The sequence below is a fragment of the Hemiscyllium ocellatum genome, chromosome 31, assembly GCF_020745735.1.
Source record: "Hemiscyllium ocellatum isolate sHemOce1 chromosome 31, sHemOce1.pat.X.cur, whole genome shotgun sequence".
Taxonomy (NCBI): Eukaryota; Metazoa; Chordata; class Chondrichthyes; order Orectolobiformes; family Hemiscylliidae; genus Hemiscyllium; species Hemiscyllium ocellatum.
The window spans coordinates 17,382,143-17,396,713 of NC_083431.1; the positions used below are offsets into that span (position 1 = coordinate 17,382,143).

The 14,571-nt window shown below is 40.9% G+C and overlaps 1 protein-coding gene across 1 annotated transcript in view; it reads right to left on the bottom strand.

The window, feature by feature from the left end:
• LOC132830233 (nuclear pore membrane glycoprotein 210-like) overlaps window positions 1-14,571 on the bottom strand; it is a 188,844-nt gene that overhangs the window by 82,636 nt on the left and 91,637 nt on the right. Inside the window, exons 18-22 of the mRNA XM_060847766.1 lie at window positions 14,142-14,246; window positions 4,341-4,442; window positions 4,135-4,263; window positions 3,675-3,802; window positions 2,512-2,644 (exon numbers count right to left, since the gene is read on the bottom strand). Of these exons, the coding sequence (XP_060703749.1) occupies window positions 2,512-2,644; window positions 3,675-3,802; window positions 4,135-4,263; window positions 4,341-4,442; window positions 14,142-14,246 (597 nt within the window). The remainder of the gene's footprint in view (window positions 1-2,511; window positions 2,645-3,674; window positions 3,803-4,134; window positions 4,264-4,340; window positions 4,443-14,141; window positions 14,247-14,571) is intronic.

The following is a 14,571-nucleotide window of genomic DNA, read 5'->3' on the forward strand; positions in this document are numbered from 1 at the left end:
TGAATACACAATTTTTATGTCTATCATGTGCATCATTAACTGCTAATACTGATTTAGAAAGCAACGTGCCTCCCTAGTTCTAAGAACAAATGGTCAATTGTCAAAACATTTATACAAAAGAAAAATATTGCAAGTTTTCACGCTTAAAAAGGAATGACAATGTTAAAAATATTCAGCTGCTTGGACAACATTGATAGATAGAAACAGAGTTAATGTTTCAGGTTGTCTCTCCTCTGAAAGATCACATGCGAGAAATGGGTTTTGAATTCATAGATATGGGGAAAATCTAGAGCATTCTGGCCTCAATACTGAATTCAACAACTCTCGGGCTTGAGCTTCTCCTATGTCCTTACCCCAACACCTGTACACCAGTATCACATGGTCTGCTATTAACACAAGCCAATTTTAGCTACAAACAGTCCCCATTAATAGCTATTCATTTTCCTAGCCTGATCACTATTCATTTCTTTGTCTGTCCAACTGGTCTGTCTCTTTGGGCTCTATCTCCACTTATCAGTTAATCCTTACATCCTCTCTCCACCTTGTCTTCTGCATAAAAAAACATTTTCCTAGCTACCATCAGTTCTGAGGAAGGTTCACTGGACCTGAAATGTTAACGGTGTTTTCTCTTTAGAGATGATGCCAGACTTAGCTTTTCCAGCAATTTCTATTTTTGAATACATGGGACATTGGCATCAGTACTGGGAAAAGAGGGAGCTGTTCAGATAGATTGGGCTCAACCTGAATCCTGCTGGGACCAAAGTCCTGGTGAATCAAAAGGACATCTGGACAGAGGGATTGGGAATACCTTGTTAATATGAAATGAAATTCAATTGCTAGCAAGAAGTGATATTGGGTCAGAAGCCGTAAAATCTATATGGGTAGAGTTGAAGAACTGCAAAGGAAAAAGACCCGGATGAGATCTGTGTACAGGCCTCCAAGCAGTAGTCAAGATGTCAGTAGTCAGAAAATCAGATTACGAACAGCTACCAAGAAAAGGAATTTGTGGAATGCCTATGAGATGGCTTTTTGGAACAGCTTGTGATAGACCCTACTAGGGAACAGGTAATTCTTGATTTGGTGATGTGTCATGAGGCAGCCTTGATTAGGGAGCTTAAGGTGAAGGAACCCCTAGGGGGCAGTGACCATAATATGATAGCATTGACCCCCTAGTCTGAGAGGGAGAAGCTTGAATCTAGCATAACAATATTACAATTGAGCAAAGGTAACTGCAAAGACATAAAGAAGGAGTTGGCAGTTGATTGGAAGGAAGAGCCCAGCAAGGAAAATGGTGGGGCAGCAATGGCAGCGGGAATTCAGGAGGCACAACAGAAATTCATCCCAAGGAAGAAGAAACATACTAAGAGGAAGATAAAGTAATCATGGCTGACCAGGGAAGTCAGGAACAGCATAAAAGTGAATAAGAAAGCATATGGTAAAGAATGGGAAGCCAGAGGACTGGGATGCCTTTATAAAGCAGCATAGGATAACTGAAAAACCAATAAGGGGAGAGAAGATGAAATGGGAAAGTAAGCCAACTAATAATATAACAGAAAGTTGCAAGAGATCTTTTTAGATATCTAAAAGTTAAGAGGCAAGAGTGGACATTGGACTGCTGGAAAATAAGGCTGAAGATATAGTAACGGGAAATGAAGAAATTGTGGAGGATCTGAATACTTAGACAAAACATTTTAGTTTTCCAATAGTAGAATAATACTAAGTGACAAATGCAACTTTCTGCTGGTAATCCAAAAACTACTCATTAGAACAAAACTAGTTCATACAAGGTTGCGGGTTTAGACTTCTGTCCCAGTTTCCTCTCTGGAACATCTTTAATAAAGCAAGACAGCAAAACTTTTACCAAGAGGAAACTCACAGCTGCAAGAGGTCAAACATGATCAGTATTATAATCAATCACATCTTGCAGCATCAGAGCAGGCAAGGTGTGGTATTAGTGGGCCAGCTAAGTCCCACAGATTTATTTTTCCTTTGGGTAATTGCTGTCTAATAAACACTGGATCTCTAAAGAGGAAGAGGCCAGCGTGAGAGAGGGGTCTTCCACTAAAGCTCCATTCCTTCAATATGCTGCTCAGCATGATTGCCACACAGGCCCCATGGCTTAATGCTTATATCCTTTTTATCAGAACAAGGCAAAGAAATTGTACTCAGCAGCAGGCCCTCATTCCCATGTCAGTGGAGAAGCAGTGTCGAAGGAGCAGGATTGTATCAGAAAGAAAATTTAAGTGGGTTTCAGGCCCCTAGTTCTATTTCCATGACCTCTTTTCCCATTTCACGAAAATGTCTAATGCAGTAAAATCCACACTTCCTTCTTCAGAGGTAATAACAAATATAATCTTAAACATAAATGGTACTACTTTACTGCTTGAAATTGTACAAAACATTCTCAGGGTGTTGAAATCTATTACTGTTTGCGTTGTGGTTAAACTAAATAATATGATGATAGAAATGCAGACTTACTCTTAGTCAATACAATTAAAGGAACATACTCACTTCAATCTGACGTGGGGAAGAGCTCAACTTTCGACCAAACTTGTCTCTGGCCATTGCTATAAGAGTGGTTTGACCCAAAGCCACAGCTCTCAGTAAGTAACTTGCAGCATATTTATCCAAGTCAGTAATTGGTCTAAAAATTAAAATGTTTATGCAAGTACTGTATTTTAACAATATTTAACCACCTCCCCATAAATTGTCATAAGTTGTTGAACACCAAAAATTGTTCATCAACTTGACATTTTAAGGGTTTGGTTCGCTCCATAACTACTGTTGGCATGATTTTCACAATAAGTGGCAATGTGCACAAAATATCCAAAGACAGTCAGTTACTTTGTTTGTTCTACAGAAAATCATATTTATCCTTTCCCATAACAATATGAATTCCACTTTTAAATCTATCGCAATTTGAGAGAAATGAACAATTACTGAGCTTCATAAAATTCAAAACAAATTTTCAACATTTATAAAGTGTACAAACTCGCATGTTCAATCACACATACTGAAATTGACAGCAGGGTTCCCATAATCTTAAAATACACAAATGAGGGTAAAGTCTCCCACTGACTTGATGAATTCAGAAAATTACCTCAATATTGTCATCATTCTTACCAGTTAACCAGATTTCTTTTCTTCATTTTTTACTTCTGTTTCTCTTCTCCCAGTTCCATTTCTCAACCTCACCCTTATCACTTGTTTTTCTTGTTATTTCTCCTATCTTCCACTTATGTTCCTGCTGCTTTTCCCTCCTGCAAATTCCTTTATTTCTTTCTATATTTACAATTTGCTTCCATACCTTCACTTTCATACCTAAAATGAGGTTGACCTAGTACCAATCCAATGAGAAATTGAATCGGGTGAGAAGTAATGTATGGGAAAAGTCAAGTTTGAGGTAGCAGATCAGGAGTCAGATATCAGGAATCCAGGATGAGAGGTACTGAAACAGGATATGTTGCATACACTCAACTTTGAGATCCACAGCCATAGTAAGCAGTGAAAACCTATGTCAAACCATACATCTATTTGTGCTGTAAATGAATGTTTCCATGCAAACATAAAAGAAAGATCAATATACTCTTTGAAAATACATGAATTTTACTTCTAATATTTTGAGTTGGTCTTTCTAAAACAATTAGACCTTTCGACTTGTGTTCAATACTTACTCTAAGGTGACAATTGGGGAAGCTGCCTGTAAGCTTATATTCATGTAACGAAAGTATCTGTTCAAAAAGGGTTTCTTGAAGAAATCCAACACCCTGACGTTAACTGCAACAGACTTTCCAATTTCAATCTGTAGATAATGAAATAACTATTTTAGTTGCAACCACTGCCTCATTTTCTAACCATTGTCCTATTAAGATCCTTTGCACCATGCATCGTTGTGATTTTTTGAACTCTTTTTATCCCACCCAAGTACTATTGTTCTAAATACAGACACCAGAAGTACTAGATTAGTCTTATATCACCAAAATTTGATCTCAAGGAAGTTTACCAAGCTAAATATTATATAATTTAATTTTTCTCATCTTACAAAAATACCAATTTAACTTGTATTTGATCAGCAATTAAACTGCTCTGAAGTAATTGCTTAGTAATAGATTTGCATATTTACAATGTACTTACCTTGTGAATAAAATTTAGTTCAAAGTCTAATATATCTGATACACAGATTTCTGCTCTGGCTGGACCTTTGCATGTCAGGCAGAGGTCATATGCTTTCATTGTCACAAAGCCTGGTTGTAATGGCCTTATCTGCAGCAAAAAGTTTAAAAGTATCAATGCAAGCCAAAAAAAAAAGTAGCTATAATTTTTTGAAAATTGATACTGACTTGTACATAGTTTTTGGCCTCCAGATATGTGTTAGTCAGAATCTCAGTATCAGTAGTATTAACGAAAAAGTATCCAGAGCCCTCAGTTAAATAAACTACTTCCTAAAGAAAAATAAAACAAAAGTTACCAACATTACTTTGCTTACAAATACACAAATATAGTCCATAACTCTGTTAAAAGATGCAAGCTTACTTTACATTGTGCTTTTTCATGGACTCAGGATATCCCAAAACGCTTCTTTCAAGCACAGTCACAGTCATTATGCAAGATTATGCCAGAACCAGAGGGCATAGGATTAGGGTAAGAGGGGAAAGATATAATAGAGACCTAAGGGGCAACTTTTTCATGCAGAGGGTGGTATGCGTATGGAATGAGCAGCCTGAGGATGTAGTGGAGGCTGGTACAATTGCAACATTTAAGAGGCATTTAGATGGGTATATGAATAGGAAGGGTTTGGAGGGATATGGGCCAGGTGCTGGCAGGTGGGACTAGATTGGGTTGGGATATCTGGTCGGCACGGATAGGTTGGACCAAAGGGTCTGTTTCCATTCTGTACATCTCTATGACTCTAATATGCAGGTTGTCCAATAGGCACAGAGTGAAGACATGTATTTAACAACTAAACCAGTTAGTTTATTTATAGTGGTTCAGTGGAGAGTAAAATGCTATACAAGCTATTTCACAACCACCTGAGATTTGTTCTTAAGTTAATGCCTCATTTGAAAAACAGACGTAGGTCTTTCTGTGCCATGAGCTCTTTTCTTTGGCTTCATTTTAAAACTTTTTTCAACTGATATGGGTATTGCTAGCAAGGTCAACTCTCTATTCCTAATTCCCATGACCAAGTAGCAGTGAATCATCTCCTTGGATATTGTTCAATTACGAAACCTTTTAAGAGATAACTTAAGAAACTACGTAGAGTCACAGAGATGTACAGCACGGAAACACACCCTTCAGTCCAACTCGTCCATGTTAACCAGATGTCCTAAATTAAGCCAATCCCATCTACCAGCACTCGGCCCATATCCCTCTAAACCCTTCCTATTCATACCCATCCAGATGCCTTTTAAATGTTGTAATTGTACCAGCCACTTCCTCTGGCAGGTCATTCCATGCATGAACCATCCTCTGCGTGAAAAAGTTGCTCCTTAGGTCTGCTGTGAGTTGAGTCACATTTTGGCCAAACTAGTTAACAATAACAAATTGCCATCTCTAAAGGATGTGACTAAACCAAATGTGAATTTACAACAATCTAGCGGCTTTGCGGTCACAATTATTAATGCTAGCCTTGTATTCCATGTTTATTTAAGATTAATTTAAATTCTCCAGCTGCCATTCATAGAATCCCTTCGGTGCAGCAAGAAGCCATTTGACCAATTGAGTCTGCACTGACACTTCAAAGAGCATCCCACCCAGACCCACCTTGTCCCTTTGCATGGGATTTTACATGGCTAACCCATGGGTTACTGGGCACTATGGAGTAATGCACCTAACCTGCACATCTTTGGACTGTGGGAGAAAACTGGAGACGGTGGAAACCCACGCAGACACCAAAGACTGGAACTAAACCAGATCCCAGGTGTTGTGAGGCAGTAGTGCTAAACCACTGAGCTGCTCCATTGTGGGATTTAAACTCATTTTGGGATAACTAGCTCAGGCTTCTGCATTACTAATTCAGTGACATAATCATGGATGTCAGCCTTAGATCACAGGAGGGTATAGAGAGCCTGGTCAGTGGCAATTGGAATTTAATCCCTACAAGTCTGAGGCACACCCCACTTGGACTGGATAAACAAGGCAAGCGAATACCTGATAAAAGGTAGATCTCTGGGAAGCACTGGGGTCGAAGGGACCTTTGGTGTGCATGTCCATCAGTCCCTTAAGGTAGCAGGATATAGTGGTTAAGAAGCCATATGGGATACTTACCTTTATTAGCCGAGGCATAGAACTGAAGAGCAGGGAAACAATGCTGAAACCATTTAAAACATTAGTTAGGTCACAGCTAGACTACTGTGCCCAGTTCTAGTATCCATATTATAGGATGGATGATTACACTGGAGAGTGCAGAAGAGATTTGACAGGATGTTGCCCGAGCTAGAAGTTTTAGTTATGAAGAGAGATAGAACAGACTGAGGTTGTTTTCCTTGAAGCAGAGAAGACTGAGGGGAACATAATATTAAATTATGGGTAACACAGACAGGGTAAACAGAAATAAACGTTTTCCTTTAATGGTTGGATCATTGAGCGGGGGGTTAGATTTAAGATAAGGGGTATGTGTTTTAGAGGAGATATGAATAATTTTGTTTCATTCGGAGAGTGGTAGGAACCTGGAAATCATTGCCTGCAAGGATTGTAGAGACAGAAACCCTCATAACATTTCAGAAGAATTTAGAGTGCACTTGTGATGCCAAGGTTAAAACGCCTCAGGAATCAGGTGGGATTGGAATAGTTAGGAGGTTGTTTTTAAAGCAGCACAAAATTGATGGGTCAAAGGGCTGTGCTGTAGACTGCTATGATCAGCACATTACCATAGGTTTTTTATTAGTTTTCAAAAATATCTATTGATCTCAGTAAATATTACAATAGTAAACAAAAGAAACAGACTTTCATTGTACATGTTTCTACAGTCACTAAATGTCTCAAACATATTCAGAGAGCATTGGAAAATCTCAGTAGATCTGGAAGCATCAATGGAGAAACAGAGTTAATGTTTCAAGACCAGTCCGACACCTTTTCAGAAATTGCAATCCTGTTTCTTTCTCTAAAGATACTGTCTGACAGAGATTTGAGGTTCTCTTAGCTTGTGTGGATGAGAGCCAAGGCTGTGGAGTGGATGAGCTAAACGACCAAGGCCCCATGGTGATAGGAAGCTATTCAAGTCAGGCAGTGAAATGGGATTAAAGTGGTAGTAGGGGACAGCATAGTCAACGGGACTGACATGGTTCTCCGCAGCAAAGAATGATGAGATGAGACAGTTATGTGTCTGCCTGCTGACATGATTCAGGTAATCTGGTGTGGAAGAAGACATTCTGGTTATTGGGGCACCAAAAACTGAAGAAAGGAGGATCTGTACTGTTGAGACAACATATACCTGAAGTGTGCTACACCCAGTGTTCTTATGAACTATGTAACTAGGAAAGTACAACTAATTTTAGTTTAAATAGTGGAAGCAAGCGCCCAAATTTGGGAAGCTGCAGTGAACCAAAGAATGGGAAATAGACAATGTAAGGAATTAATACGGGAAATGGTAAACAGAAAATGACAGGAAGAGAAAGAGAACAAAGATCAAGGAGCAAATCAGCAATTAGAGGTTATAAAACTAAAGGCAATATATTTGAAAGCGCATAGTATTTGAAACGACAAATGAACTACTAGTATAGATTGAGATAAATAAATGCAATATCATGGCCATTCACTGAGGTGTGACTGCAGGATGACCTAGGTTTGGGACTTAAGTATTGAAGGACAGGATGCTAGGAAACGGTGGAGGAGTTGCTCTTAATTAAAAATGATATTAACATAATAAAGAGGGATGACCTAAATCCATGAAACCAAGATATTGAGACAGTTTCGGAATAATAAAAATAACCAGCCACCTATGGGAGATATGTACAGGCTCCCTAATGGTAAATATGATAGGATATCTATCAAGAAAGAAATGTGGGAGCTTGTCAAAAGGGTAGTGATTTTTATGGAGTGTTTTAACTTGTATATAGACTGGAAAAATGAGATGGTAAAACCTAATTTGGATGAGGAATTCATTCCATGGTTTTAGAACTTTTCAGACCAGCATGTACAGCAAGCTATACAGGTCCTGGTTTTGACCAACAAAATAAGACTCATTATTAGATTACTTAGTGTGGAAACAGGCCCTTCGGCCCAACAAGTCCACACCGACCCACTGAAGCACAACCCACCCATACCCCTACATTTACCCCTTACCTAACACTATGGGCAATTTAGCATGGCCAATTCACCTGACCTGGACTGTGGGAGGAAACCAGAGCATCCAGAGGAAACCCATGCAGACACGGGGAGAACGTGCAAACTCCACACAGTCTGTCGCCTGAGTCGGGAATTGAACCCAGGTCTCAGGCGCTGTGAGGCAGCAGTGCTAACCACTGTGCCACCGTGCCGCCCACAGTGACCTCATACTAAAGGCACCTCATCGGTAGCAGTGACCATACAGGTGAATTTTATATATACTTTAAAGGGAGAGAAGTGCGAGTCCAAGTCTATTACTTTGAATTTAAACAAAGGGCAATTATGAGGGCTAGAAAGCAGAGCTCGTGAAAGTAAACTGGTAAGTTTGGTTGAGGTTCGGTCAACAGAGATAAGCATTTAAGCGGAGATTCCAGGAAGCACAGAATATATACAAACAAGAAAAATTATAAGGGATGGACCCACCATCAGTGGTTAATGAAAAAAATCAAAAATCAAATTATCAATTTTAAAGAAAAGAAATATAATTGTGCAAAATTGGGGGCAGGTCAGAAGATTGAACTGAATATTTAAAATAAAACAAAGAATTACAAAAAGGTTAAGGGGGGAGGGTGAAGAATTGGATTACAAGAGAAAGGTGGCTAAAATATAAAACTAGATAGGAAAGCTACATCAGATATTTTCTAAAACGCTAACAAAGAAAGTGTTGGTCCAACAGAAAATGAATCTGCACCTAGATGTAATGAGAGAGAAAGGAGAAAGAAAACCTTGAGGGCACATCGGTATCACACATGAAACTTCTTTGTAAACATATTATTGCATTTTCAAATAGGTTTGGTTTTCACCTTCAGCTCTGTGAGCTACTGCCACTATAGCTGCATCTACAAGAATGAAGACAGAGAGACCAGCCAACCTTAGCACCTCACAAAGTTCTAACTGTCGAAGTGACAGTGATCCTTTCCCTAGCCCATACTAACACGAACACTGAATCAAGGAACATCAGATGTTTTGAAGGCTTCCGTCAGATTGTAATCTTAATTTCCATTAAACAACAGGAAAGAAGTATAAAATGATCAATCCAGTAAAGCTATATTTGCAGTTGGGATTATGCAGGGGATCTTGGCCGCATCAAAACATTTGCAGTCAATAAAAGATGAATTCACAACACTCTGTTCCACTGTCTGTGATTTACAGAGAATCCCTGTCTAAGTTGCTATGGCCAAAACTGCTCCTTCTGAAGAATATCCTTACTTTCTGCTTGTTGTTCAACACTGTGGTTCTCATGGATTTTCGGTGAGTATATAATAACCTTTTTGTAAATTCCAGATATCCAGAGCAAAGAATCCAAGTATCCAATTTCATCCCCTTGGCAATCAAGAATCTATTGACCTCTGGCTGAGAAATATTTGAAGGTCCAGTATCTACTGCTTTTTGAGATTCTGTCAATATGTCTTTATTAGCTCATGTCCACTGCACAACTCACTTTTCTACCTATATTTGTGTCATCAGCAAATTTAGCTACCACACCTGCGTCCCTTCATCTAAATCATTTACTTAAATTGTAAAGAGTTGAGCCTCAGCACTGATCCCTGAGACATATCACGTGACATCTTGTCAGCATGAAAAAGAACCATTTATTCCTATTGTCTGTTTTTCGTTAGCCAACCAATCAGCTAGCATGTTAATGTTACTCCAATAGGATGAGATTTTAGTTTCTGAAAAACCTTTTGATGTCATCATTATGAAATATTTTCTGGAAATCTAAATATAATACCTCCACTGGTTCCCCTTTATCCACAAAGTTGCTTCTTTAAAGAACTCCAGTAAATTAGTTAAAACATGACTTTTCTTTAACAAAGTCATGTTGTCTGTGCCTGATCACAATGAGTTCAAGCTGAGGAACAGGACGCCTGGTCAGGAAGTCATTATCCTCTAGTCAAACGCCCTCAGGCTGGCCTCTCAAAGCATGGACACCACAATCTGGGCCAGAATCTATTACTTACCCAACTCACCTGGAATCAGGCAAAGAGAGTGACTGAGTGAGATGGAAGTGGCTGATTCAGTTGTTGGTGCTGGTGAAGGGGAAAAGTGGTGAGATGGCTCAAGTGAGAGAGTAGGAAACATTGAGAACATTTGAGGGAGAAGTCAGAGGGAGATAGAGGGAAAATTATCCATACAATTGAAAGAATGGCAGACCAAGAGCCCTGGCGGAAGGCGGGTGAAGTGGTTGTACATGGCAACAAAGAAAAAAAAAGACGGCACTTATCATTCTGAAGCACAGAGCATCATTAATGTTCTTCTTGTGCAGCTGGACATTTCTCTGGACCATCAATACCATGCTGATTTGGGTGGCAATTTTAGACCGGGCTGGATAAGTCTGGTAGGCAAAAACAAGGACTGCAGATGCTGGAAACCAGAGTCTTGATTAGAGTGATGCTGGAAAAGCACAACAGGCCAGGCAGCATCCGAGGAGCAGGAAAATCGATGTTTTGGGCAAAAGCCCTTCATCAGGAATAGAGGCAAGGTGCCTGCAGAATGGAGAAATAAATGAAAGGGCGTGGGGATGGGGAGGAAGTAGCATAGAGTACAATAGTGAATGGGGGTGGGGATGGAGGTGATAGGTCAGAAAGGAGGGTGGAGTGGATAGGTGGAAAGGAAGGTAAGCAGGTAGGACAGGTCATGGGGACAGTGCTGAGCTGGAAGGTTGGAACTGGGGCGAGGTAGGGGAAGGGGAAATGAGGAAATTGGTGAAGTCATTTCCCCTTCCCCCACCTCACCCCAGTTCCAACCTTCCAGCACAGCACTGTCCCCATGACCTGTCCTTTGTTAGCGACAAAAAAAAACTGCAGATGCTGGAATCCAATGTAGACTGGCAGGAGTCTAGAAAAACACAGCAAGCCAAACAGCATCAGGAGGTGGAGAAGTCGATGTTTCAGGTGTAACCTTTCTTCAGGACTGGGGGTGGGTGTAAGTGGAGTTGCTGATAGACAGGCTGGGGCAGGGTGGTGACCTGGGGATAGGAGAAGACAGGTAGAGGTTAAGACTCTGGTTAGTCAATGGGAGGAATGAATCTGGTTGGTGGCAGGGAAGAGGAAGAGCTGGGATGAGAGTCAGGGGATGGGAAGGGAGGTTATTTGAAACTGAAGAATTCAGTGTTGAGTCCTCTGGGCTGTAGGCTGCCCAGGTGGAAGATCAGGTGTTGTTCCTCCAATTTGCGGCTTGGTTTGTTGTGGAGCTGGTGCGGTGAAGATCTGGAATGCTTGCAAGTGGAATGTTTCCTCGTACGAGCAGATGCAGTGGAGGTGGAGGAATTGGGAGAATGGGATGGAGTTCTTGCAGGAAACTGAGTGGGAGGAGGTATAGTCCGGGTAGTTATGGGAGTCTGTGGGTTTGTAGTAAACATCCAGTAGTAAATGTCTGCCTCTTTGGCTATTTGAACAGACCCTCCTCAGTAGCTACACATGCACTGTGCCCCTCCGTCTCCACCACATCTGCTTGGATGAGGAGACGTTCCACACGCAAGCATCCTAGATGTCCACCTATTTCGAACAATGTCCTTTTGACAGCCCTCTGCTGCACCACCTAACAACAAACCAAACCGCAAGTTGGAGGTACAACACCTCATCTTCCGCCAGGGCAGCCCACAGCCAGGAGGACTCAACATTGACTTTACTCATCCCTGCTATCCACTGACCTCCATTGACCAACCATGTTGTACCACCAGGACAGAACCCCACTGGTCCTCACCTTCCACGCCACCAACCTCCAGATACATCGTATCATCCTTCGTCATTTCCGCCACCTCCAGACAGATCCCACCACCAGGGATATATTTCCCTCCCCACCCCTATCAGCATTCAGAAGAGACCACTCCCTCTGCGACTCCCTCGTCAGGTCCACATCCCCCACCAACCCAACCTCCACCCCTGGCACCTTCCCTTGCAACCGCAAAAGTGCAAAACCTGTGCCCACACCTCCCCCTTCACCTCCCTCCAAGGCCCCAATGGATCCTTCTATATCCGTCGCAAATTCACCTGCATCTCCACACACATCATTTACTGTATCTGCTGCACCCGATGTGGTCTCCTCTACATTGGGAGACTGGCTGCCTACTTGCGGAACATTTCAGGAACGCCTCTGGGACACCCGCACTAACCAACCCAACCACCCCGTGGCTGAACACTTTAGCTCCCCCTCCTACTCCGCCAATGACATACAGGTCCTTGGCCTCCTCCATCACCAGACCCTGGCCACACGATGCCTGGAGGATGAGCGCCTCATCTTCCACCTAGGAACCCTCCAACCACACGAGATGAATGTAGATTTCTCCAGCTTCCTCATTTTCCCTCTCCCCACCTTATCTCAGCCCCGACCCTCGGATTCAGCACCGCCCTCTTGACCTGCAATCTTCTTCCCGACCTCTCTGCCCCCACCCCTCTCCGGCCCATCACCTTCACCCTCACCTCCTTCCACCTATCGTATTCCCAGTGGCCCTCCGGAAAATTCCCTCCCCCCTACCTTTTATCTCAGCCCGCTTGGCACACCAGCCTCATTCCTGAAGCAGGGCTTATGCCCAAAACATCGATTCTCCTGCTCCTTGGATGCTGCCTGGCCTGCTGTGTTTTTCCAGCACATTTTTCAACTCTGGTACTCCAGCATCTGCAGTCCTCACTTTTTCCATGTTGTACCCTCTACTTGTCTTCACCAACCCCCACTTCATCACCCTACCTCTGCCACCCCCTTTATCTACAGCACCCCCTACACCCACCCACAGTCCTGAAGAAGGGGTGCGTCCAAAACATCGACTTCTCCACCTCCTGATGTTGCTTGGCTTGCTGTGTTCTTGCAGCCTCCTGCCTGTCTACATTGTGCATCTTTGTTGCCAAATGTTCTTCTCTGTTTTATTATAACTTCTTGTTGTAAAGGTTAGAACTCTACCAACTTTTTGATTTAATGTTGCAACTGAAAACTACATTTTAGTAATTTACGTGCATAAGGCTTGAAACATTGCATGTGCACTCTCCCTGATATTTTACCATATTCTCATTTATTCCTTTATAGCCCAAAAATGGATTATCCCACACATACTTGTGGTGAAATCTATTTGCCACAATTTCATCCTGTTAATCTAGCAATTAATCTAGTTAACATCTTTGTAATTTTCTATTCCCATTTACACTATTTATCATACATCAGTTTTTCAAGTCATCGGCAAATTTGCAGCTCACCAAGGAAATTACAAGTTAGATAATGACTTCAAGTCTTGGACAGGCAACCACCTATGGTCTTCTGCTTATAAGGTAAGATAACTAGAATTCCAGTCAAATTCACACTTAGTAACCTTAATATAAAATAGCAGTTGAATCTTCGTCTGGAGTGCACTTTAATGTGTGCATGGCGCAATTATTTTATTTTCCACCAAATCAAATTTTCCTCTCCACTTGCAAGAGTCCATCATTTTCCTCTGGCTGTTTTACAGAATGGAAATGCCCTTTTGCAAAACTCACACGTTCTTACTAATTAGCAACAACTCTATATTAAAATGGCGGATGAAAGTCGGATCTCCATCGCCACAATATAATTAAGAGTGATTAAATAAATAACATTCTAACTTTTTCTTCTGAATTTCAGGGATCATTGTCAAATTTTGTGCAGTGCAATCCAAAATTCAACTTGCTTAGAATTAGAACCACTGATTTATGATGACTGATTATTCAGTACCAGTGGAAGATGAGATGTTCACAATTATTTTGTTGCTTGTATTTCTTTAAAATATTCTATGATCTATTTAACCTGTTGGATTACACAAACTACCACAATACTCTTATACTCTTATTTGACCCTTAAAATCTTCTTACCAAAACATCAGGATGATTGTATACAGTGAGATTTTTCGGCACTAAGGACACATCATCCACCAGCAACAAATCAACAGTGGCTGATACTGGTGAAAACCTAACATCCTGAGGTACAAAATAAAATATACTTATTATTGTATTCATATACAGCTGACATTAATTCAATATTAGTAAAATTAAAAATGCACTGCTCAAGTACAATTACTTCACAGGTACGTAGAACCCATGAGAAATTTTATACCAAGAACTTGGGAATCAATCTCAAATATCAGTGTAAGTGAAAGATGCAAACAGCAAGTTTTCTTCTTTTATACTTTCCACAATAAACTAAATTTTATTTGATAATTTATTTAAACAGTACAATACTTTAATACCTGAGTTTAAGTACAAGTGGTTATCCTTTCTATCATGGCAGTACTTGATGAAGTAA